Source organism: Sardina pilchardus, chromosome 1 (genome assembly GCF_963854185.1).
Source record: "Sardina pilchardus chromosome 1, fSarPil1.1, whole genome shotgun sequence".
NCBI classification, from domain to species: domain Eukaryota; kingdom Metazoa; phylum Chordata; class Actinopteri; order Clupeiformes; family Clupeidae; genus Sardina; species Sardina pilchardus.
Genome location: NC_084994.1, coordinates 29,227,174 through 29,251,173, shown reverse-complemented (window position 1 = coordinate 29,251,173; position 24,000 = coordinate 29,227,174). Strand labels below are relative to the sequence as shown.

Here is a 24,000-nt window from a genome sequence, read left to right as displayed (position 1 = left end):
AGTATCAAATGTTCAGTTGCAGACAAAACAGTTTGTGAGTAGGCCAAATGTTGCTACATCTCAGCTGTAGCCTTGTATTGTAGCACAGTCAATGTGCAACAAGTGAACACTTTTAGGGTTTATATTCCTAACACCAATAATGATAATAAAAACAACAATAACAAACAAATGTATTTCCTTAGGTTCGCTACTTGGACTATATTATATATATATAACGATATATGTCCTGAGTTTAATTAGATTGATAGTGTTTGTAAGCTGATCCGAAACTTTAGCCTACCCCACAAGTAGGCCTATGCAATACAAAGAACAATCTGGGCTGGGGGGTACTCCACGTGGTTTAGTGAAAATCATGAGCAAAGCCTACCTTACACTGACAAGATTGAACGACTACAATCTTTCAAGAATCTTTCCCAAATCTTGTCAGTGTGAGGTAGGCTTTAGTTGATTCAGAGTAAGTGGTAGACCTTACACAATGGCATTGGTTTGTTTGGCAAATTAAGCCATAGAGCTCTTCTATTAGGAGATATAGCCTACCAGTTAACTTAGGTTAACTGAGATTTACTCAGGTTGGTCATTAAACCATGTATAGGCTACTTGGTATAGCCTACAGTCTAACCTTTGAAACATATAGAAAAAAGTTCCTCATTTTTGATGAGGTATTGACGCGAAATGCCCGCAATCTCTTTTCAGAAAAAGGAGGGATATTGAAGGGGCGGTGCTTAGTAGTTTTCAGCAACGTCCGCTCTTTGGATACTAGTACGAGTTGCACGACACATCCAATACATAATCTTCCCACCGTTACTGGTAAAAAAGCACAAGATGTCTGGCAGAGGTAAAGGAGGCAAAGGTCTTGGAAAGGGTGGCGCAAAGCGTCATCGCAAAGTTCTTCGTGATAACATCCAGGGTATCACCAAGCCTGCAATCAGGCGTCTGGCTCGCCGTGGTGGTGTTAAGCGTATATCTGGCCTCATCTACGAGGAGACCCGTGGTGTGTTGAAGGTGTTCCTGGAGAACGTGATTCGTGATGCCGTCACCTACACCGAGCACGCCAAGAGAAAGACCGTGACCGCCATGGATGTCGTCTATGCTCTGAAACGCCAGGGTCGTACTCTGTACGGTTTTGGTGGTTAAAAATGACCATTTTAGAAAATTCTCCGTTGACAAACCCAAAGGCTCTTTTAAGAGCCACTCATTTACTTACAAAAGGCTTGTATTCCACTTTAATCAGATTATGTAGTCTACATTGTTGTCACTAAAATAATCAGACTAACCTAAAAGCATGGATGCCAATAGCCATTCAGCTTCATATTAGAAAAATAAAGAAAGGGTCACAGAAGTGCACTGTTGTTGTTTTGATTAAATGTGCTTAAATATAAGGTTGATCATACAGAAAATAAACATGCTCGATATTTCTACCCCCAAAACAAAGGCCTTTCATCGCTTGAGTTTAAACGCAAAATTGAGCTAGTTGTAACCTTAGTTTGGCTCGAAACTCACTAATGGTCTCATCATTCACACATCCGGCGCAAAATTAGACTCCTGCAGAGCAGTGATAAGACAATGCACCAAACAATGGAAGACACAGTTTTCAGGGCTGTGTGTATTGCTCCTGGAGGAATGTTAATTCATTCTAATTTACTAAATAAAATATCACAATGAAAAAAAAAAAATAAGCACATATAGAGAAATATTTTCTGTATGAAGAAATAAACCGATAGTTTTGTAAGTGAACAGAAATACAGACCGAGACTGTACAGAATGTGTACTGTGAAGTCACAGACTGTAAGTATGCAATATTGTACTATTGCGTCTGAATTTACATTTACTTGGACATACTGATAACTCAGCTCTTCCACTCTCTCAGAGTTGCGCTCACAGTAAAGTGTGCAGTAACAGTGGACGATCAGTGATTACTTTACTGTATGATAATGGACATGTACACAATTCCTGTTCTGTAGTCTGAATCTTTGGATTATTGAAGCTGCTGATGTTGAGTTGGACGCAAAGTCCTGCTTCTCTCGTTCCATGAACCAGAATATGGTCAATGATTTTTGCCCAAATTTCATCATTTACAGTATTGCAACTCTTGGGACTCTATCTTTCTCTTCATCCTCTTCCTTCTACCTGCACCCTCCTCTTCCTTGTACCCCACCTCTACTGTAGTCCTTGTCCCCTGTATCTCTGTCAACTCTGAACTGACTTCTATTGGTTGTCACATCATTGGACACAAGTGTTATCAATTTTGAGTGGAAGTGTTCAGATGGAGACAACTGTGCTTTAATTGTGTTCAACTTCCGCCTTGTTTGGTTATCAATATAATTAAGAAGTGCATCAGAATGCATAATGTGTTTAGAGTTTTGCAAAAAGGGTTAATGAGTATGGTCAAATGGGTGAAAGTAGTCTATGGTTTTGCCAAAAAAGGGAATAATCCAACAAATGTGTTCAGGCACTTGAGAATTTGATTCAGAGAATGGGGTTTAGTGTTTAAGCAACTGTGAAAAACTGTAACTAAATGTCTCACTTCCTTACAGGTGACTAATGACGATGATTCATATGGTTTTCCAGATGTCAATTTGTTGGTTTTTCCTTTGCATTGTGCTGTAAATACCTTCGTTTATGGCATTCTTTAAAACTGCAATACAATCAGTACGGGCATTTTTAAAGTATAGTTTTGTTGTGCAAACATTCCGAAGAAAAGTGCGGGAAAGGACACAAAAGAAGGTGGTGAACACAGATGATCTGTGGGAGGTGCTAACCTTCCCTAACTGCCCGTTCTATTCAAAACGGCCAACCGTGTCAATGTATTTGGTTTCGGAGGGAAATAACAGCGAATTCTGGTCGTGGGTGTGTAAAGTGACGCAAACCAACATTTGCATAACACTTGACATATATACCAGGTCATTTCAAATGGGAATTAGATTATCGATTAAATAGTCGAGACATCACTATGCCTGATCCAGCAAAGCCTGCCCCTAAGAAGGGCTCCAAGAAAGCCGTGACCAAGACCGCGGGTAAGGGTGGCAAGAAGCGCAGAAAGTCCAGGAAGGAGAGCTATGCTATCTACGTGTACAAAGTACTGAAGCAGGTCCACCCTGATACCGGTATCTCCTCCAAGGCGATGGGTATCATGAACTCATTCGTGAACGACATCTTCGAGCGCATCGCTGGAGAGGCCTCTCGCTTGGCTCACTACAACAAGCGCTCCACCATCTCTTCCAGGGAGATCCAGACCGCAGTGCGTCTGCTTCTGCCCGGTGAGCTGGCCAAGCACGCCGTGTCCGAGGGAACCAAGGCCGTCACCAAGTACACCAGCTCCAAGTAAAACTGAATTGGAAACATACCTAAATTCAAAGGCTCTTTTAAGAGCCACCCACGTTGTCTTTGAAAAGTAATTCCATGTATTTATTACTAATTGTACTGCTGTCACATTCCTGCAATAATTATCCAAAGCACATTGCTGGATAAAAGATGACAATAAATTGGACCACGTATGATGGCCTGCTAGATCTGTATGGCAACGGCTGCTTATAGCGATCCAAAATGCAGTGGACACGAGAGTCTTAAATTCTGTTAATAAGTGTTGAGAGAACACGATAACGGTGAAGACAAGGACCAGGTTACGTTCGAGAAAGTTTAGTATTTATTTTATATTACATGTATTTACCTGGGGTCATATCTGTTGACTCAGCCTAAAGTACGAAACTGGTGACAATGCTCCGAAGTGTTGTGTCTAATGTTCATAAGATTCCTCGGCCTTATAACATTATATTTTCCAATGCTTTTGTACAGACACAAAACATTTATTTAATATAAAAGAGCAATGAAGAACAATTTGGAAAACAGCATTTTTTAAATATTTAGGTGGCTCTTAAAAGAGCCTTTGATTTCAATGACTTCAAATGATTTAAGCACGCTCCCCACGGATACGACGCGCCAACTGGATGTCCTTGGGCATGATGGTGACTCTCTTGGCGTGGATGGCGCACAGGTTAGTGTCCTCGAACAGACCGACGAGGTAAGCCTCGCTAGCCTCCTGAAGAGCCATGACAGCAGAGCTCTGGAATCGCAGATCGGTCTTGAAGTCCTGAGCGATTTCTCTGACCAGACGCTGGAAGGGCAGTTTACGGATCAGCAGCTCAGTGGACTTCTGATAACGACGGATCTCTCTCAGAGCCACAGTACCAGGCCTGTAACGGTGAGGCTTCTTAACGCCGCCGGTTGCTGGTGCGCTTTTACGCGCAGCTTTGGTTGCGAGCTGCTTCCTCGGAGCTTTGCCTCCGGTGGATTTACGGGCTGTCTGCTTGGTTCTGGCCATTGCTAAATCGTTCTGGCAATTGAAATGAGTGAAATTTACCGCAGAACGTGGGTATATAAGGACTAGGTCTCAGCCTGCCCCCCTGTTTACGTCAGGTTTTTGGTCTCCGCTGATTGGTCCTACAAGTGCCGCCTGAAATTCAAAATACAAAGTCCATCCCCGTAATGGCCTATATCGTTCTGTGGATTGACTTTTCGAAAAGTTTAATGATAAGTAAAATAAATGCACATAAATGCACTATGCCCATGCATATATCCTGCTAAAGAAAGACAGCAAACAATGGACTTGTAAACGGTTTAATAATAAAATAAATGGGGAAACCACAAAGTACCACTAATATATGCCTTATTATTTTTAAACATCAATGCAATTGCAGGACTGCGTCATATTAAACATATTGCAGTCTTTCCTGATTAACTACGAGTCCGGAGTGATAAACGAAATAACATTTTTTAACTATAAACTTATTTGCTTCATAATATGGCTAATAAGATAATTATACAATATAGAAGATTATGGACAGCGACTTAGTGCGAGACATTTTGAGTGGGAAGAGTGGTCAGGTTCCGAGAGAAAAAGGGTTCTATTTTTTTTTCAACTGCTTGTGTAAGTGGTCGAATTTGCAGAAATTGATGAAAAAAACTATATGGAATTTGTTTTTCTATGGGTATTTGAGTGGCTCTTAAAAGAGCCTTTGTTTTGGAGACTTGGAGAGGGCAGATTTACTTGGACTTCTCGGTCTTCTTGGGCAGCAGCACAGCCTGGATGTTAGGCAGCACACCACCCTGAGCAATGGTCACTCCACCGAGCAGTTTGTTCAACTCCTCGTCATTACGAACAGCCAGCTGCAGATGGCGGGGAATGATACGAGTCTTCTTGTTGTCACGAGCAGCGTTACCGGCTAACTCTAAGATCTCAGCAGTCAAGTACTCGAGCACGGCAGCCAAGTAGACCGGTGCACCAGCGCCGACGCGCTGAGCATAATTGCCTTTACGCAGCAGCCTGTGCACACGGCCCACGGGGAACTGGAGTCCAGCTCTGGATGAACGAGTCTTTGCCTTTGCTCTGGCCTTGCCGCCGGTTTTGCCTCTTCCACTCATTTCACGTGCTGTTGAGAGTTCGTCGGAATGCTAAAATGATGCCAAATGGCAAAGCATGTCTTATTAGTTCACTACGGCGCGGTGCTACTCTGTGCCTCAGTGGCTAGGAGCACAATACAGAGAGCCAATCACCGTGTAGTTCCGTGCGTGACATCATCTTGAAATCTATTTAGCACTGATGCTCCCACCTCCATTTGAGCGCATCAGCACAATTAAATGAATTCTTATTTTTGTTAATAATAATAATAATAATAATAATAATAATAATAATAATACATACATATATAATAAACGGGTGGCTTATAAGACAAGTAATATCTAATCTTTATCTCCATAATGCACTGAGCCAACAAAGCTTCCTGAGATATAGGCCAGTCAATCTAGCGTTTGACCCATAACTAATTGCAATAGTAATCATTCAAAGTTTTTTATGATCCCTAGGTATATCTAATTAACATATAAAAATCTACCCATTTATATTTAGTGGAACATACTTTTTTTCAAGGTCAAAGGTAGCAATTTCCAATGCATTTTGCCATTGGGATTTACTACTGGTGTAATGGGTAAAATTTCAAACTATAGATATCAAATTGAAACTTTCACAGTTGTTTACTCACATTGAGGCAAAGATTTTTTGTATTGCAAGTTTTCTGAAATGTGATGTTTAGATATGCAAATGAGACCAGTTTTACCTAAATATGCAATAATAATTTATCCAATTAATCCAATAATTTGCATATATTTCTAGAAAACTAAATCTGAACAATAATTCATCAAATTTTTCTTCAAATTAATTGCTTCATTTTGCTTCTATATTGGATACCAAAAGCCTATGCAAAGGGAATATTAGATATTACTTCATATCACCTCAGAAATGAGGAAATCAAGTCAAGTCAAAATCAGTGCGTTTCGATGGAAGTACATTATAGAACAAATGATTGTCAATGATATGGTATGATGGAAGTATCTCAATGCATGTCAAGTCACATAAGGAAGATACTGGGTGCATTTCATGCAGCGTTTATACGTCCTCCCTCGCTCCTCGATGCCTCGATCCTCACTGATCTACATAAAGAATGATCGGGGGGAAACAATGGGTTAGTCTATCCAGTGTTAGTTATAGATCAGTGGGAACGCCCATCGAGGATCGAGCATCGAGGATCGAGGAGGCATGATGAGACGCACCCATTGACCTTTAGACAACATATCAAGTGAGTTGGCATGCACACGAGGGAAATTGAAAGACTAAATTCACCAAATATTTGTGTTTGAACGTGCTATCTTACAACATGTTTTGTTTTGTTTGTTTCTATAGCCTATCAGGTTATATGTACTGACCTATCATGATTAAGTTGATTTCTTGCATTAAAGTTAATAATTCAGCATTTATATTGAAACGGTTTTCTGAATAGTGAAACAAAGCACTGAAAGAGGCCTTTAGGAGGTGGGCGTTGCATTCCATTTCAGGCGCCACTCGGAGGGAACTTGGAAGACCAATCAGTGGAGACCAAAAACCTGACGTACACGAGGGGCAGGCTGCGGTCGGAGGGCTTATATCCTCGTTTCGCCTGTAAGTTCATACTCTTTAAACTCGAAGAATAAGTGACAATGGCAAGAACCAAACAGACAGCCCGTAAATCTACCGGAGGCAAGGCTCCAAGGAAGCAGCTCGCCACCAAAGCTGCGCGTAAAAGCGCACCGGCTACCGGTGGAGTGAAGAAGCCTCACCGTTACAGGCCAGGTACCGTGGCTCTAAGAGAGATCCGTCGTTACCAGAAGTCCACTGAGCTGCTGATCCGCAAGCTGCCCTTCCAGCGTCTGGTCAGAGAAATCGCTCAGGATTTCAAGACCGATCTGCGTTTCCAGAGCTCTGCTGTCATGGCTCTTCAGGAGGCCAGCGAGGCTTACCTCGTTGGTCTGTTCGAGGACACTAACCTGTGCGCCATCCACGCCAAGAGGGTCACCATCATGCCCAAGGACATCCAGTTGGCTCGTCGTATCCGTGGGGAGCGTGCTTAAAATGTATGTCGAATTTCTTCGACAACACAAAGGCTCTTTTAAGAGCCACCTAAACGTTCTGAAAAGTTATTTTCCAAAATGCCTATATATATATATATATATATATATATATATAAATATATATATATATATATATATATATATATATATATTTCAGATTTATCTTGGTCTGGTATTGACTTACCAACGAACGTACTCAACGTTGTAATGAATAAAAATAAATGGAGTAACATTATATAGAACGTTTGAAGTTAAAACTGTTCCTGAGCATATCCAGCTCTTAAGTGAGGAATGCAAATGTGTACCTACCACTGGTAATGTTTCGGTTTCGGCCAGACTGGTGCATTCCATTTAGTGTTGGCAGTCTCGTACGTTTACCCGCCCGACATGTGAAAATTCGTGGCTAGCGTGAACGCTGGAGTTTGTAGTCTTTTGGGAAAGAACATGGATGCCACCAGGGCAGCAACTGTCTCTTAGTGCTGGACATTTGTCTAGAACACAAACAGATGTCCCTCATTCTCCCTTTTTGGGTATGGTCAATGGGAATGAATAATAAAAACATTTTTGGGCAATTTCAACAAGTGCTGTCGCATTTCTAATGAGCTAGATGGGCATTAGCAGGCTAGCTAGTCATTGTTATTGTTGTGTGCTAGCCTCTTTAGCAAACCAGCTGGAAAACAAATCATTACATTGTATTGCACGCACAGCAAGACCGTTAAATGTATGAATTGGTGACCGGATTGAAGCAGCAATGCAATCTAGTGTGTTAAAGCATTCCATTGTCATTAAAACGACCAACACGGTACAAAAACAAAGAAAACACATGTCATCTCATCTCGACTATGGGCGCAGCCATGTTTGTTTACAGGTCGTAAGCCCAACTCGGGGTACTCGCAAGTACTCCGAGGTAAAGGGGGCGTTCCTCCGTAAAATGCCGCAAGAAAGCTGGGTAATTTACACTTTACAACTCGGGCGGGTGACTTACGATACAAATGGATCGCAGGGTAAGACCAAATTGGAAACAGTGATGGATGAAACCTCTGCTTCTGTAAGGTTCGTAGTTTCTATATAGTAATCTAGAGCGGGGCTGTTTGGCTTTCATTCGCGTTCAGACAGCGTTACCCTGGTCTGAAAGGAATTCTCAATCCACAAAAATGTTCTTTAACAATCGGATTTGCAGTAGTGCAATCATGTAGCTAGGTATGATTGTGTTGGAACAACCTTTCAAAGAATGTGGGTGGCTCTTAAAAGAGCCTTTGGGTTAAGCGATACGTGAACACTTTACTTGGAGCTGGTATACTTGGTGACAGCCTTTGTCCCCTCGGACACGGCGTGCTTGGCCAGCTCACCGGGCAGAAGCAGACGTACTGCGGTTTGGATCTCCCTGGAAGAGATGGTGGAGCGCTTGTTGTAATGAGCCAAGCGGGAGGCCTCTCCAGCGATGCGCTCGAAGATGTCATTCACGAAGGAGTTCATGATGCCCATCGCCTTGGAAGAGATACCGGTATCAGGGTGGACCTGCTTCAGGACCTTATACACATAGATGGCATAGCTTTCCTTCCTGGACTTTCTGCGCTTCTTGCCTCCTTTACCAGCCGCCTTAGTGACGGCTTTCTTGGAGCCCTTCTTGGGCGCAGGCTTTGCTGGGTCTGGCATGATGATCTCGCGATTATGCAAGAGAGAGTGATTCATATAATGAAGTTACCTGGTATATATGTCATTTTCTATGTAAATTAAGGATTACGTCACTAAACACACCCACGACCAGAATGACTGTAATTTCCCTCCGAAACAAAATACCCAGACACGGTTGGTCATTTTGTATCGAGGGGGGCAGTCAGTGAGATAAGGTTAGCACCACCCACAGATCATTCGTTTACGCCACCTTCTTTTGTTTGTTTTTCCCGCACTTTTCTTCTGAGGGAAAATAATCGTTCGAAATCTTGTAATTAAAGGAACCGTATGCAGTATTTTGGCCAAAACTGGTACTGCAATCACTTATTCCCTCCCCCCTGAGTTGATTTTGGCAACCCGGATGCCGAAACGCTAGGCCTACTGACTTTGTGATCAAAAGATAGGTGGAGGATGCATCAGGTGAGGGCTAGTTGTTGACATACATTTACAGTATAAAGCAAACAAGCTTGTACAGTGCTTTGCAAAAAACATAGGAAACACCCATGGGATTTAGGCCACTTGAAATAAACTCATGATCTTGCATCTTATTGGAGTTTATTAATCCCCCATTTTCATAAAAGCTACACATTTGGACATGGCTTAGCTTCCTCTTGGCATTTGGCAACCATGCCCCAGTCTTTCGAATCTCATCACAATATAATAGCTTAGGCCTAACGCCAATGATAATGAATTCAAGTGTATGGCTTATAACTTATTACCCTATATAAAGAAAGGAACATTACTTCTCGTAATGAATTGGGTGGCTCTTAGAAGAGCCTTTGAATTTAGACGAGAGAGAGAGATCTGATGTCTAACCACCAAATCCGTACAATGTACGACCCTGGCGTTTCAGAGCATAGACGACGTCCATGGCGGTCACAGTCTTTCTCTTGGCGTGCTCGGTGTAGGTAACGGCATCACGAATCACGTTCTCCAGGAACACCTTCAACACACCACGGGTCTCCTCGTATATGAGGCCGGAGATACGCTTCACACCACCACGGCGAGCCAGACGCCTGATTGCAGGCTTGGTGATCCCCTGGATGTTATCACGAAGAACTTTACGGTGACGCTTCGCGCCTCCCTTTCCAAGACCCTTACCTCCTTTGCCTCTGCCGGACATCTTTCTAACCTCTTCTGACCGAATGTACCAAATGTATTGAAATTGTGTCGCACTACTCGTATTAACATAAACAGAGAGGACGTTGGTGAAAACTACCAAGCACTGCCCCTTCGCGCCCCCTCCTTTTTCTGAACGTTGAATGTGCGGTCATTTAATATGCGTCCCCAGTAAACGCCCACGCCCTAGCTTCACCTTCACTCCAACTCACGAAACGAAGTGGGACCGACATTGATGTTTTTCTCAACTTTTTTTTTTAATTACAATTCAACATGTTTCAAAGGACAGTCGACTAACTGTAACAGCAAATGTGTTTATACTCTTCTACCTCTGCGTTGTAAAGACTATAGAGATTATTCTAGACTATTTGTTCCAAAGTAGTAGTTATGCCATTTGCCTTTTGGTTCACTAGGGCCTTTACTGAAGTCTACTCCAAATGCATGGTGGTCTTTTTTCCTCCCTATATCCAGTTTGTTGCCAATTCAATACCGTATATTGAAAGGGAGTTCTTATGGACTGTTGTTCCTGGTCAGCTTCCTAACACCATCGTTGACGTTTACATTTACACCAATCATTGCAATTCTAATATGCTTTTGGGACATAATCGTTACGAACCCAAGCAGATAAAGCTACCGAAATGAAATCAACTGTAAGCAAGAAACAGAAAACATAGTGGTGATGAGTAGGTTATGGTAAATATAAACTAAAATCACTAAATCAGCCAAAAGCACATATAGGCTATATGACACACTATTAGTGCAAGGCTATTGAGATAAATTACATTTGACCGTGTCTACTCTAGATCCTTTCCATGTGTTGCAACCATGAGGCAATTAGAAGAAAGAGTGTGTGTGTGTGTGTGCGTGTGTGCGTGTGTGCGTGTGTGTGTGTGTTATATTCTCTCTACTAGTTTAAAGACGGTGAATAAGAGTATAAAGGAATTGCTTTTCAAAGAGAATGTGGGTGGCTCTTAAAAGAGCCTTTGGGTTGGGAAGCGTTACATTAACGCTTCACTTGGCGCTGGTGTACTTGGTGACGGCCTTTGTCCCCTCAGACACGGCGTGCTTGGCCAGCTCGCCGGGCAGAAGCAGACGCACAGCGGTCTGGATCTCCCTGGAAGAGATGGTGGAGCGCTTGTTGTAATGCGCCAAGCGGGAGGACTCGCCAGCGATACGCTCGAAGATATCATTCACGAAGGAATTCATAATTCCCATAGCCTTGGAAGAAATACCGGTATCAGGGTGGACCTGCTTCATGACTTTGTAGATGTAGATAGCATAGCTCTCCTTCCTTGACTTTCTGCGCTTCTTTCCTCCTTTACCGGCAGTCTTGGTCACGGCTTTCTTGGAGCCCTTCTTGGGGGCAGGCTTTGCTGGATCAGGCATTGTTGTTTCCTCGGTCGTAGTGAAACTAAGAGTACTTTAAATTTTGAGTTACACGGTATATTTATACCCCACGTTATGCAAATAGAGGACTGTGTCACTTCTCACAGCAGCGACAAGAATGGCTATAATTTCCCTCCGAAACCAAACACTCACACGGTTGGTCACTTTGTATCGAAGGGTAAGTTTAGCACCACCCACCAATCATCAGTTTACGCCACCTTCTGTTCTTTTCCCGCACATTCTTCTGAATCCTTCGAAATATATGCCACATAACTTTACATTTACCGTTGCGATTCATGATTTAAATTTTCACAGGTATTTGACTGCACTCCCCGAATCATCAATGACGTGTGTTTACACATGTTAAATTGTCCTTAACTGATCTGTCTGTGCTGCAATGTGTTGCCATACATCTTGATAGTAAAACAGGCCTTTACAGCGTTGTAGGCCTACAAGAAAACAACATTTACAGTAAAACACAAAAACTCCCCTTGGCTTTTTTGGAAACTGTACAGCCTATTCTATAGCCTATATATTCTAACGTTCCTGTCTAACAGACAAAATGTATACACTTGACTGTCTTTTTTTTTTTAAAGGTAACTGGATCAAGGTGTGTGCATGTAGGCCTAATGACTCAAACTATGAAATGGGATAGGATTTTTGGCATGGCATAAACATACGTGTTTATGTTATTTTCTTTATAGACAGGCAATTTTGCATTTTGTTTGTTTTGTTTTTTTATTTATTCTGGGAAGTTCCACATTTGGACATGACTTGCTGTTGGCAAACATGGGACGTAGGTCATTCAGTGCCACAGTTTTACAGTGAGTCTGAATTCAAGTGGGGCATTTATATGTTCTGCTTAAAGTCTGCTACAGCTGTTTTGGAGCGTATCTAGATTATTATACTTGTTCTAAACTAAATATAAAAGGGAATTATTGTGGGGTAATGTTCCTGATGAACTTTCCAGCATCAATCTAATGGAAATTGGGAAATGTATAATTATTATGGAAACAAACAACATTGGCAATCAAATTAGGCACAAAATTATTTCACAATTTTAATCTTTACATTCACCTGCATTACTGACACCCTTGGGAGCTGACCCAAACATGGTTTTCAATCCAAAATATTCACATAACACTTCTTGTTTGTGACTTTTATTTGATCTAGGACACACACACACACACACACACACACACACACACACACACACGCACAGACACACAGACACACAGACACAGACACACAGACACACAGACACACACACACAGACACACACATACACACACACACACACACACACACACACACACACACACACAAACACAGAATGTGTTGCCATAGGTGGCATATGTTCTGTGAGTCCCTTTGGACTAAAAATGTGTCTGCTATATGGCATGTGATGTCATCTTTTCTAAGAAAGGAAGAGGTGCTAGGCCTCCATTTGTGGTCAGTGTGTGTCACACAAGTGACATTTCACATCAGTGTGACTTAAACTGACTGGGGTCAGCCAGGTATATGTTTATTTGAACATATTACAGTTTTTTACAATCACTCTGCTACTACTTTCACAAAACTCAAAACGGTTACCACTTGTAACACAGGCTGACTAATGTTCAAAACATTGGATTGTGCATTCACATCTTCAAAGAAATCTTGCACTTGCACAATCATTGGTTCAAAAAACTAATTTACAGTGAAATACCCCTGAAACATAGATCAACCGCACACAAGCAACCGATAGTTTCATGTGTCATTGTTCGTACAATCATTAGATATTGTAGAACAAAATAGGTGATACAGGTTTCATTATGGTACTACATGTACAGTACAGTAAATACATCTCTGTAAAAGTACTGCAGTAGTAGAGCGAATACTACCAACACAGTGGAATGAATCATTGAACAAAGTTTGTAATATGTTGATGCGAAACACTACAGTACAATCACAACATCAGGTTTTTTTAATTAAAGTAAAAACAAAAAAATGAAATAGAAAAAAGAGACAGCCTGATGAAGCATTGTAAAATATTAGGCTACATCCAGGGATATTGTAGTCTAATTGGTTCATGCGCCACAGTAATTGGTGACAGTGAATCTCGTTACAGTATCTTGCAAATTTCATGATTTGCAGTAAACATGGAAAATTCTGTGTCCATACAACTATGCATTAAGAGCAATGCAACAGTTACTATTCATTTTGAGCAGTTGTATCGATTGATAGTTAGATCATTGTAAGGAAATGAATAGACGCTCATTTGAAATGTAATGTGTGAATTGCCTTCTGAAATAGCAGTTATTTGATGTTAAGTTGTACCATATTCAACAGGTGAGTTTTGTCGAATGACCAAATTATCTAAGTTGTAAGTGTATTGTATCCAAGCAATTGAGAAAAGGGTTAGAGGTTTGAAAAATGATCTTGCATTTTGATCATTGGTTGTGAGTTTCGTGTCTAGAGTTGTGAAAAATGTCATCAAGGTTCTGAAAATAGTAGCAAAGTGATTGTAAAAAAACCTGCATTAAATGTTGAAGGCTAATTGTAATTGTTGAATTAGCAAAAGGCCATGGGCAAGACCATCTCCAAAGGGCACTTAGGAAGATGAGTGGAACATGAAGTGGCAAAGGAGCGAGTGAAGAAGGCCAAGAAGCCAGCTGCACCCAATAAGGCAGCGAAAAGCCCCAGGAAAGAGGCTCCTTGAAGAGCCAACCAAAACGTCCTTCAATGTGTTTATTCTTGATTGTGCCTACACATTCATGCTCCATACCATATATGTATGCTCCATAACACAACGTATATTTATTTTTCTCTAAACATAATTGACAGGCTTTTGTTTTCTTCTGTTCCCCAGTTTGCCTCCAAGCATGATACAAATCATCCAGAATCTTGCATCATACAACCACTTCAGTTTGTTACACTGTGGGCTGCCAACCACGACCAGTAACATGTGTCACAAAGTATCAAACGTAATGCAACACAACCATCTCAGTTTGCTACATGCTAAGTGTCCTGAAAACTACTTGCGTCACCACAGGAACTTTCACTGGTTTATTATGACCATTGAATTAATCCGGAAACTTTGATATAATTGAAACTACTTCTCTACTAAAACACATGCTAAATGTAATGCTCAGCGACAATGTGCTGATACTTGGCTGCTAACCCCGCATTCACACTGTCTCCGTCCGTCAACGGATCTCATTCACTTTGCATGGAGCGGACTCGAAATGCATTGTGGGTCCGTCCGTCGCTTCAGCTCCGTTGCCTCCGTCAAGAAAGTTGAGAAATGTTCAACTTTTCAGGCAGCGACGGATCCGTCAGCCAATCAGATCACGTGTATGCAAATACACATACGGCAGATCCAACCTCCGTGATCCGTTGACGGACGGAGACAGTGTGTATGCGGGGTAAGCGCCAAATGGAACTGAAATTACGAAGAGGGCAAACTACACGTTGATTGGCTCTTAGCATTGTATTCTCAGCCACTGAGGCACGGCGCAGCCCTGCGTTGATGTCATATATTTAAACGTGCCTGACAAGCGGGAAGCATTGTACTTTGTAGACGTACTGTGATCATTTAATCATGAGTGGAAGAGGAAAAACCGGAGGCAAGGCAAGAGCAAAGGCCAAGACTCGGTCATCCAGGGCTGGACTCCAGTTCCCCGTCGGCCGTGTGCACAGGCTGCTGCGTAAAGGCAACTATGCCCAACGTGTCGGTGCTGGTGCACCGGTCTACTTGGCTGCTGTGCTCGAGTATCTGACCGCTGAAATTCTTGAGTTGGCCGGTAACGCTGCCCGTGACAACAAGAAGACCCGTATCATTCCTCGCCATCTGCAGCTGGCTGTGCGTAACGACGAGGAGCTGAACAAGCTGCTCGGTGGTGTGACCATCGCTCAGGGTGGTGTGCTGCCCAACATCCAGGCTGTGCTGCTCCCCAAGAAGACCGAAAAGTCCAAGTAAATCTGTTCTCTCCAAGTCTGAAACAAAGGCTCTTTTAAGAGCCACCCAAATGCTTATCAAAGGGCACTTCCAAGTTTCCTTTAACATGATTTTTATTTAAAACATATTTCTCGGCATGCGTGTATTGAGAAGTAGGCTAATTTATCAAATACAATCCCTCATACATCGGATCTATAACTCCCCATCCGTCCCGTCTTTAACCAGCCACTAAGCAACGGTTTTACTTCAGCTGAATTGTTTCCAAGAGAAAATGAACTGGGATTAATCACTCAAGATCAGGATAAAAATCCCTTTTTTGACATTGCGGACGGTGAACCGAAATGTGTTTAGTCTCGTGGTGTAACAAAGAATGCAGACATTGGGACTTGGGATTGTTGACTAATTTTGTTTGATCAACGAATGTTGATACTGCAATAAACAGTGATTTGTCACATGTAGAGAGAATGGCTGGGCTGTGGTAGTGTTGTAGTAATGGTTGTACACCATGTTAATGGCAGTTTGGCTTTTCCTAAACACGAAGGAATGACTAAATTTCGCAAATAGGTCATAATTTGTGTTAGAACGTGCTAGCTAACACAATGTTTTATTTTGTTTGTTTCTTTATCAGGTTATATGTACTGACCTATCGTGATTAAGTGAATATCTTGTAATTTTAGGCAATAATTCAGAATTTATATTGAATCCCAATAGTGAAGCAATCACAGGGGCTTTTAGGAGGTGGGCATTGCATTCAATGTCAGGCGCCATTCGGAGGGAACTTGGAAGACCAATCAGTGGAGACCAAAAACCTGACGTAAACAGGGGTCAGGCTGCGGTAGTATGCTTTATATATAGGCCACTCGTTCCGCATGTGTGTTGATACGCTTTAAACCCGAAGTTTAAGTAGCAATGGCAAGAACCAAGCAGACAGCCCGCAAATCCACCGGAGGCAAGGCCCCGAGGAAGCAGCTCGCCACCAAGGCTGCGCGTAAAAGCGCACCAGCAACCGGCGGCGTTAAGAAGCCTCACCGTTACAGGCCTGGCACCGTGGCTCTGAGAGAGATCCGTCGTTACCAGAAATCTACTGAGCTGCTGATCCGTAAACTGCCCTTCCAGCGTCTGGTCAGAGAAATCGCCCAGGACTTCAAAACTGATCTGCGCTTTCAGAGCTCTGCTGTCATGGCTCTTCAGGAGGCCAGCGAGGCTTACCTCGTTGGTCTGTTCGAGGACACCAACCTGTGCGCCATCCACGCCAAGAGAGTGACAATCATGCCCAAGGACATCCAGTTGGCTCGTCGTATACGTGGGGAGCGTGCTTAACTTTCTTGAAATCCAAAAATCCAAAGGCTCTTTTTAGAGCCACCTAAACATTCAGAAAAACTTTTTTTCCAAAACGCTTAAAACATTTATTCCCCAGATCTATCCTGGTCTAATATTGACTTAACGTAGGCTATTCAAATAATAAAAAAAAGCTTAGGAATAACTTTAAATAAATAAAAACACTTAAAGACAGGACATTGAAATTCAGGACATTAAAAAGTTTCTTCAGCATATCCATATATTCCTCTTTAAAGTGAGGAATGCAAATGTACCTATAGGGAATAGTTAACACTAGTAATGCCTCGGTCTTAGGCCAGACTAGACTTGAAGCAATTGCTTCCGAACTCGTCACATGACACCAGCACTTCACTGCTTCTTTGAAAGGTTTCTAGCTAGAGCGGGCTGTTTCTCTTTTTGCTGGCCTTCCATTTTCAGACTTCAGCGTTAATCACTGAGCCCTACTGGAACTTTAACCTGGTCTGGATGTTTCTTCCACGCCATGGTCTCGTTTAAATATTCATCAATAATGGGATTAGCACTAGCGGTACAGCTAGGTATGATTATGTTGGAACCACTTTTCAAAGATAACGTGTGTGGCTCTTAAAAGAGCCGTTGGGTTTTGAAGCACGATTCGGTTTTACTTGGAGCTGGTGTATTTGGTAACAGCCTTGGTTCCCTCAGACACAGCATGCTTGGCCAGCTCACCGGGCAGAAGCAGACGCACTGCGGTCTGGATCTCCCTGGAAGAGATGGTGGAGCGCTTGTTGTAGTGAGCCAAGCGGGAAGCCTCTCCAGCGATGCGTTCGAATATGTCGTTCACGAAGGAGTTCATGATTCCCATAGCCTTGGATGAAATACCGGTATCAGGATGGACTTGCTTCAAGACTTTGTAGACGTAGATGGCGTAGCTCTCCTTCCTGGACTTTCTGCGTTTCTTGCCTCCTTTGCCGGACGTCTTGGTCACGGCTTTCTTAGAGCCTTTCTTAGGCGCAGGCTTCGCTGGATCTGGCATGATGATATCTCGATCGTGAAAAATTGAGAGTAATGCTGTGAAGAAGCAATTTGGTACTTATAGCTCTATGCTGATGTAGAACTGCGTCACTCGCCACACCTACGGCCGGAATGGCCAATCATATTCCTCTGAAACCAAATACTCAGACATGATTGGTCATTCTGCATCGAAAATGGCAGTCATAAGGTAAGGTTAGCACCACCCACAGATCATCAGTTTACATATCTCTCTTTGGTTATTTTCCCGCACTTTTCTTTGATGGTACGCTTAATAGTTAAATACATGCAGCGTTGCAATTCATGCAGTTACAAACAGTATCAAGAAAACACGCTATTACAGCATTGCACAAAAAAAGAGATACATTTACTGTAAAACATGAAACAACCCTTGAACTAACTGGAAGCTCACTGTACATTTCCACAGATTCTCACCTCTAAACCCAAGACAAATGTATGCTCGACTGGATATGATGTTCGATATGATATTGAGGACACTTTTGCACGATAAAAGGTGATTGATATGAATGATTTATTTATGTAGGACTGTTCGGCATGCAACTAGCATAGGCCTACATGCTTTTTAATATATTACATTGGCAGTGTTGTTTGATATCCCTCATTTTACTATTCGATCACTTCAGCACGCGCATGCCGTCGTAGGCCTACCCTCCTGAAAGTTAGAGATTTGCCATTTGGCTTATTCTTGACAATCAAGCATGGATCCCATTGGATCGTAAGGCTCCAGACCCATTTGGTATGACCATATAGACGGAACTCATGTAGGGCGTATAACTCACATTACGCTATATGAAATACTACTTTTTATAAGGAAGTGGTGGCTCTTAAAAGAGCCTTTGTGTTGTGTCGAGAAAGAAATCTGATCCTTAACCACCAAATCCGTACAGAGTACGACCCTGGCGTTTCAGAGCATAGACTACGTCCATTGCGGTCACGGTCTTTCTCTTAGCATGCTCTGTGTAGGTGACGGCATCACGAATCACATTCTCCAGGAACACCTTCAACACACCACGGGTCTCCTCGTAGATGAGGCCAGAGATACGCTTCACACCACCACGGCGAGCCAGACGTCTGATTGCAGGTTTGGTGATCCCCTGGATGTTATCACGAAGAACTTTGCGGTGACGCTTTGCGCCTCCCTTTCCAAGACCTTTGCCTCCTTTGCCTCTACCAGACATATTTTGACTTTTTGGGAACGAGTAGCACGAATGTAGTTATTGTGCCTCGCAACTCATTCTAGTTCCCACAGAGAGGACGTTGGTGAAGACTACTAAGCACTACCCCTTGCCCCCTTCACTGCCCCTCCCTTTTTTGAACGGAGACTGCGCTTGCATGTAGGCGAGCATACGTCACAAAAACATCCCACCTCTCAGCATCATCCATAGATATAGAACCTATATATATCTATGGCATCATCTACTATAACGAACAACAAAGCCGGACCGACATTGATACTTATCGCAACTTTTTTTGCTCAATCACAATATCACATGTTTTAAAGGACAGTCACAGTTCTAAACTGCAACTGCAAGCAATTTGATTAGATTGCAGCTGCTTTGTTAGTGTAGTCTGCAGATTATGCTGAACACGAATCTAATGGGAATTTGGAAATGCATAATTATAAGGGGTTCAAACAACTTCAAATCAATTTTGCTTTGGTTTTCCACAATATTCAAGCTGTCACAAACTTGTTGTTTTGTTGTGACATTCATATGATCGAGGACAAACACACACACACACACACACACACACACACTTCAAAGTTCATTTTCATGTATAAATAAGCATTGCTAAGCCTATTGAAATTCCTTGTGCTCAAGTGTCCATTCAACTACAGACATAAATGAAAAAGAAAAATAAATAAATAGGTAAAAGATAAAAAAAAAAATATTAAAAAAAAGAAAAAGAAAGAAAAGAGGACTTGGCAGAGGCTCAGAGCACTGAACTTCACTTTTTGGGCGTTATAACGTGATTGTGAACATGTGCTAAGCTCTGTGTTCAGACCTGCCCCCATGTCTGATTTGGAGAACGAAAGTTTGTATCACAATATGTTGTGTCTAGTTTTGTAAGACTGCAATGCATGCTACAGTACATGTACGAATCGGCACACCAGTGGCAACGTTTATTATTAGCGATGTTGAGCCAACTGAGACAGACAAGAGCACTGTTTCTTTCCTCCTTTATTTCTGCCTTGTTGAGAAAAAAGGAAACGTAAAGATAGAAGATGAACAAAAAACAAAATCCAAATCATTAAAACAGGTGTTGGAATATTGTAGCTGGTTGGGGGGCGTAGACAGAGCTGCTTGAGAGAGAAACAGACTGGAATGAGAGCACAGGGAGCTCTGTCCTGCTGGAATGCTGCTGGAATGCTGCTGGTGGGCTGGATGATCCTGTGTTGCTGCCAGAACTGAACTCCTTAATTTGGATCAGCAGCTGTACGGTTGGATTACTTAAGGGCACATTTTATGATTTTCTTGATTCACAACTTGTAAAAATGTGATGTGTGTGTGGACCAGTTAATCATTTCATTCTTCCAGCTTGGAGGTTGTCTTCAATGAATATTACTGGCACTGCAGGGGGAAAACAAAATGACACATTGCTAAGATGGTTTCCATGGTGTTCTCTGAGGTTAAATGATAACATGTAGAGATGTTGGCCAATTTTTGACAATGCTAGATACATGTTATGTGTTAGTGGTTTGCACCTACTTTTTTGGGCATTTCCTGATGATGTTCCTGATAGTGTCTTGATCTCTCTGAGGGACGAACTTGTCCACCATCTTGATATGGTCAGGATGGGAAGCCAAGAATGCCAGCGTGTGACGGGCATGAGTCCTGTTTCAGACACAAAATACATAAATTAGATTAGATTCTAAGATTAGATTAGATTCATCTTTGTTGTCATTGTGCAGAGTACAAGAGTACAAAGACAACAACATGGAGTTTGTGGCAGGTGGTGCATGGACAGGACAAGATAGATAGATTTATCAGCAGCTGATCACTAGCTGAGATCAGTTGTTTTTTTATTTATTTATTTTATGTATGCACAAAATGTAATCTGAAAACTGCTGCCCTGATATAAAAAAAAATGCAACTGATCTCAGCTGGTATTCTGTCTATAATGGAGTACAGTAGACATTTCAAAATGACCCCAACCAGTATGTGTAATGTAGGCTACTGTAGCCTATTAAATGCACAGTGCAAAACACACAGTGTTTGCTGAATATACACATTTTACTAACTCTTCATTGTGTTTTCACAGTGGTAAATATACCATTTCAAAACCACGGCACCGACAGATAATTCTATGTAGATCAGGATCGAGGCCCGAGGAGCGAGGGAGGACGTAACGCTGCATGAGAGGCACCTATAGCCTTCCTTAGGACACCTCAGGACCTACAGCCCACTCTGCTTCCTCTGCTCGTTATTGGCTTATAGGCCAGTCAATCTAGCTCAAAAAAGGGCCAAAACTTAAACTAATTGCAATAGTAATGGTTCATACTTTTTTATTGATCCTTAAACCCTCCTGCATCACATATTAAAAATATACCCATTTATATTTAGTGGAACATACTTGTAATCAAGGTCAAAGGTAGCAATTTCCAATGCATTTTGCCATTGGGATTTACTACAGGTGAAATGGGTAAAATTTTAAACTATAGATATCAAATTGAAACTTTCACAGTTGTTTACTCACATTAAGGCAAATATTTTTTGTATTGCAAGTTTTCTGAAATGTGATGTTTAGATATGCAAATGAGACCAGTTTTACCTAAATGTGCAATAATTTGCATATATTTCTAGAAAACTAAATCTGAACAATAGGTACAGTCAGCTTCAAAATAATTGCTGCATTTTGCTTCTATATTGGATACCAAAAGCCTATGAATATTAGATATTACTTCATATCACCTCAGAAATGAGGAAATCAAGTCAAGTCACATAAGGAAGATATTGACCTTTAGACAACATATCAAGTGAGTTGGCATGCACTGAGATACTTCCATCATACCATATCATTGACAATCATTTGTTCTATAATGTAGGCCCTACTTCCAATGAAACGCATTGATTTTGACTTGACTTGATTTCCTAATTTCTGAGGTGATATGAAGTAATATCTAATATTCCCTTTGCATAGGGATCACAAAAAACTTCGAATGATTACTATTGCAATTAGTTATGGGTCAAACGCTAGATTGACTGGCCTATTAGGCCTGTGATCTTGCTCGTTGTCTGTGGTGTCAAATGTGGTGTGTGCGTGTAGGTGTGGCCTAGCGGCTGCCATGTGATGAACGCGGAACAAGTGAAATCGAAAGTAAAACTCAAGAGACATCGTGACAGAATCTGGTGTTCTGTCAAGAAGATTTCGGACGTTTTATCGGAGTAAGTAGGCCTATATAAAGTTACTTAAATGTAAGGTTGTGATTAATTACAGAGAAGCGTTAATTGATGTCGGTTTCGTGGTCTAGAGATAATTAGAGTGGGACACCAGTCGGAGACGTCATGGATGTTCATTCACCAGTCCTACATTTCATATCACCGTTCAGACCCTGACTTTAGCCCAATTTGCGTTGTGACTTAAGTCAAATAGGCCTTGATGTAACCTTATAAAATTATCTGCCCAAATTGATTAACTGAAACGTAGATAATTGTAAATAAACGAGTTAGGCCTATAATTACGCTATTAGACCTAGAGAGGTAGGTAGAAATGGCACTGGGGTCAACTCAGCCGGTTTCTAACTTATTTTAAAACTCGGAAGTAAACGCATGTCGTTCGCGCGGACTTTGAAGGCTATTGCTGTTTAGTCAAGTGCTTTGAGTTGTTGAGTTGCGTTGTTACCACAATGTCAGAAGACGTTGGGATCTTAAAAAATTAGGTAGGCCCAAGTGACGGATGAACGAACGGCGGCTGAGTTGACCGCAGTGAAATGGCCTAGCCTACTTCACAACGACACGAACACTGACATGAATGGGCATGTATGTAGCCTACAGCAGGCCTTACTGTTATAGGCCTATGATGTCTTAAAGGGATATTCCGCCATTTTTGGAAATACGCTCATTTTCCACCTCCCCTCGAGCAAAGCAATCGATATTTACCTTGTTCCCGTTCATCCAGCCATTCTGTGAGTCTGGCGATACAACTTTTAGCTTCAGCCTAGCATAGATCATTGAATCGGATTAGACCATTAGCTTCTCGCCTGCTAGCTTCATGTTTAAAAGTGACTAAGATTTCTGGTAATTTTCCCATTTAAAACGTGTCTCCTCTCAAGTTAGAAAGTGCAATAAGACCAACTGAAAATGAAACCTGGCGTTTTTCTAGGCTGATTTGACATGGAACTACACTCTCATCTGGCGTAATAATCAAGGCAACTTGCAAACTACTGGCACTACTACTGCTTGTTGTCTATGGGGACTATTTTCAGATGCTGCGTACGATATCACTGCGCCTATGGTACGTTTGCAAGTTGCCTTGATTATTACGCCAGATGAGAGTGTAGTTCCATGTCAAATCAGCCTAGAAAAACGCCAGGTTTCATTTTCATTTGGTCTTATTGCACTTTCTAACTTGAGAGGAGACACGTTTTAAATGGGAGAATTACCAGAAATCTTAGTCACTTTTAAACATGAAGCTAGCAGGCGAGAAGCTAATGGTCTAATCCGATTCAATGATCTATGCTAGGCTGAAGCTAAAAGTTGTATCGCCAGACTCACAGAATGGCTGGATGAACGGGAACAAGGTAAATATCGATCGTTTTGCTCGAGGGGAGGTGGAAAATGAGCGTATTTCCAAAAATGGCGGAATATCCCTTTAAATAACTGGATAAAATACACTAAAATAAAATGTTTCTTTTCAAGGCTCAAACTGATGGAAAAAAAATACACTGCCTTTTATCGAAAAGCCGCCTTCACCTCAGAGTCAGTCCTATAATCTATTATCATTTGTAGCTTATTATAGCCTTCTGTCTGTATTTATTGTCACAGTCAAAGCAACACACCTTTAGTAGTGGTAATGGTCTCATGTTTAAGTGTTCATATTGATTTCCATTGTAGGCCGCAGGCGACTTCCTCTGGTTCTCTGATCTCTATCAACAT

At 41.8% G+C, this 24,000-nt stretch overlaps 12 protein-coding genes across 12 annotated transcripts in view; 5 read left to right on the top strand and 7 right to left on the bottom strand.

The window, feature by feature from the left end:
* The first annotated feature begins 807 nt into the window (after positions 1-807).
* On the top strand, positions 808-1,163 carry LOC134087955 (histone H4). The gene has a single exon (XM_062541819.1). The coding sequence runs from the start codon at positions 823-825 to the stop codon at positions 1,132-1,134; it is 312 nt and encodes a 103-aa protein (XP_062397803.1). The 5' UTR covers positions 808-822; the 3' UTR covers positions 1,135-1,163.
* A 1,779-nt stretch (positions 1,164-2,942) lies between these two features.
* LOC134087896 (histone H2B-like) lies at positions 2,943-3,340 on the top strand. The gene has a single exon (XM_062541732.1). The coding sequence runs from the start codon at positions 2,951-2,953 to the stop codon at positions 3,323-3,325; it is 375 nt and encodes a 124-aa protein (XP_062397716.1). The 5' UTR covers positions 2,943-2,950; the 3' UTR covers positions 3,326-3,340.
* A 498-nt stretch (positions 3,341-3,838) lies between these two features.
* On the bottom strand, positions 3,839-4,329 carry LOC134087798 (histone H3). Its single transcript, XM_062541555.1, has one exon. It carries the CDS (start codon positions 4,316-4,318, stop codon positions 3,908-3,910), a length of 411 nt encoding a protein of 136 aa, XP_062397539.1. The 5' UTR covers positions 4,319-4,329; the 3' UTR covers positions 3,839-3,907.
* Positions 4,330-4,838: 509 nt separating this feature from the next.
* LOC134087848 (histone H2A) lies at positions 4,839-5,429 on the bottom strand. The gene has a single exon (XM_062541642.1). It carries the CDS (start codon positions 5,416-5,418, stop codon positions 5,041-5,043), a length of 378 nt encoding a protein of 125 aa, XP_062397626.1. The 5' UTR covers positions 5,419-5,429; the 3' UTR covers positions 4,839-5,040.
* A 1,597-nt stretch (positions 5,430-7,026) lies between these two features.
* LOC134077981 (uncharacterized) lies at positions 7,027-16,876 on the top strand. The gene is made up of 4 exons (XM_062533615.1): positions 7,027-7,429; positions 10,020-10,177; positions 15,179-15,573; positions 16,459-16,876. Exons 1-4 carry the CDS (start codon positions 7,027-7,029, stop codon positions 16,874-16,876), a joined length of 1,374 nt encoding a protein of 457 aa, XP_062389599.1.
* Positions 8,704-9,093, bottom strand: LOC134087912 (histone H2B-like). Its single transcript, XM_062541759.1, has one exon. The coding sequence runs from the start codon at positions 9,091-9,093 to the stop codon at positions 8,719-8,721; it is 375 nt and encodes a 124-aa protein (XP_062397743.1). The 3' UTR covers positions 8,704-8,718.
* On the bottom strand, positions 9,911-10,237 carry LOC134087977 (histone H4). The gene has a single exon (XM_062541856.1). It carries the CDS (start codon positions 10,232-10,234, stop codon positions 9,923-9,925), a length of 312 nt encoding a protein of 103 aa, XP_062397840.1. The 5' UTR covers positions 10,235-10,237; the 3' UTR covers positions 9,911-9,922.
* Positions 11,221-11,627, bottom strand: LOC134087928 (histone H2B-like). Its single transcript, XM_062541782.1, has one exon. It carries the CDS (start codon positions 11,614-11,616, stop codon positions 11,242-11,244), a length of 375 nt encoding a protein of 124 aa, XP_062397766.1. The 5' UTR covers positions 11,617-11,627; the 3' UTR covers positions 11,221-11,241.
* On the top strand, positions 15,200-15,974 carry LOC134087855 (histone H2A). The gene has a single exon (XM_062541654.1). The coding sequence runs from the start codon at positions 15,200-15,202 to the stop codon at positions 15,575-15,577; it is 378 nt and encodes a 125-aa protein (XP_062397638.1). The 3' UTR covers positions 15,578-15,974.
* Positions 16,877-17,498: 622 nt separating the features above from the next.
* On the bottom strand, positions 17,499-17,888 carry LOC134087920 (histone H2B-like). Its single transcript, XM_062541770.1, has one exon. It carries the CDS (start codon positions 17,886-17,888, stop codon positions 17,514-17,516), a length of 375 nt encoding a protein of 124 aa, XP_062397754.1. The 3' UTR covers positions 17,499-17,513.
* An 870-nt stretch (positions 17,889-18,758) lies between these two features.
* Positions 18,759-19,091, bottom strand: LOC134087960 (histone H4). The gene has a single exon (XM_062541832.1). It carries the CDS (start codon positions 19,081-19,083, stop codon positions 18,772-18,774), a length of 312 nt encoding a protein of 103 aa, XP_062397816.1. The 5' UTR covers positions 19,084-19,091; the 3' UTR covers positions 18,759-18,771.
* A 3,119-nt stretch (positions 19,092-22,210) lies between these two features.
* Positions 22,211-24,000, top strand: part of LOC134087480 (NACHT, LRR and PYD domains-containing protein 12-like) — a 100,038-nt gene continuing 98,248 nt past the window's right edge. The window contains exons 1-3 of the mRNA XM_062540997.1: positions 22,211-22,290; positions 23,764-23,823; positions 23,959-24,000. The exon at positions 23,959-24,000 is cut by the window's right edge and continues 53 nt beyond it. The gene's annotated coding sequence lies outside the window, so the exon portion shown is untranslated. The remainder of the gene's footprint in view (positions 22,291-23,763; positions 23,824-23,958) is intronic.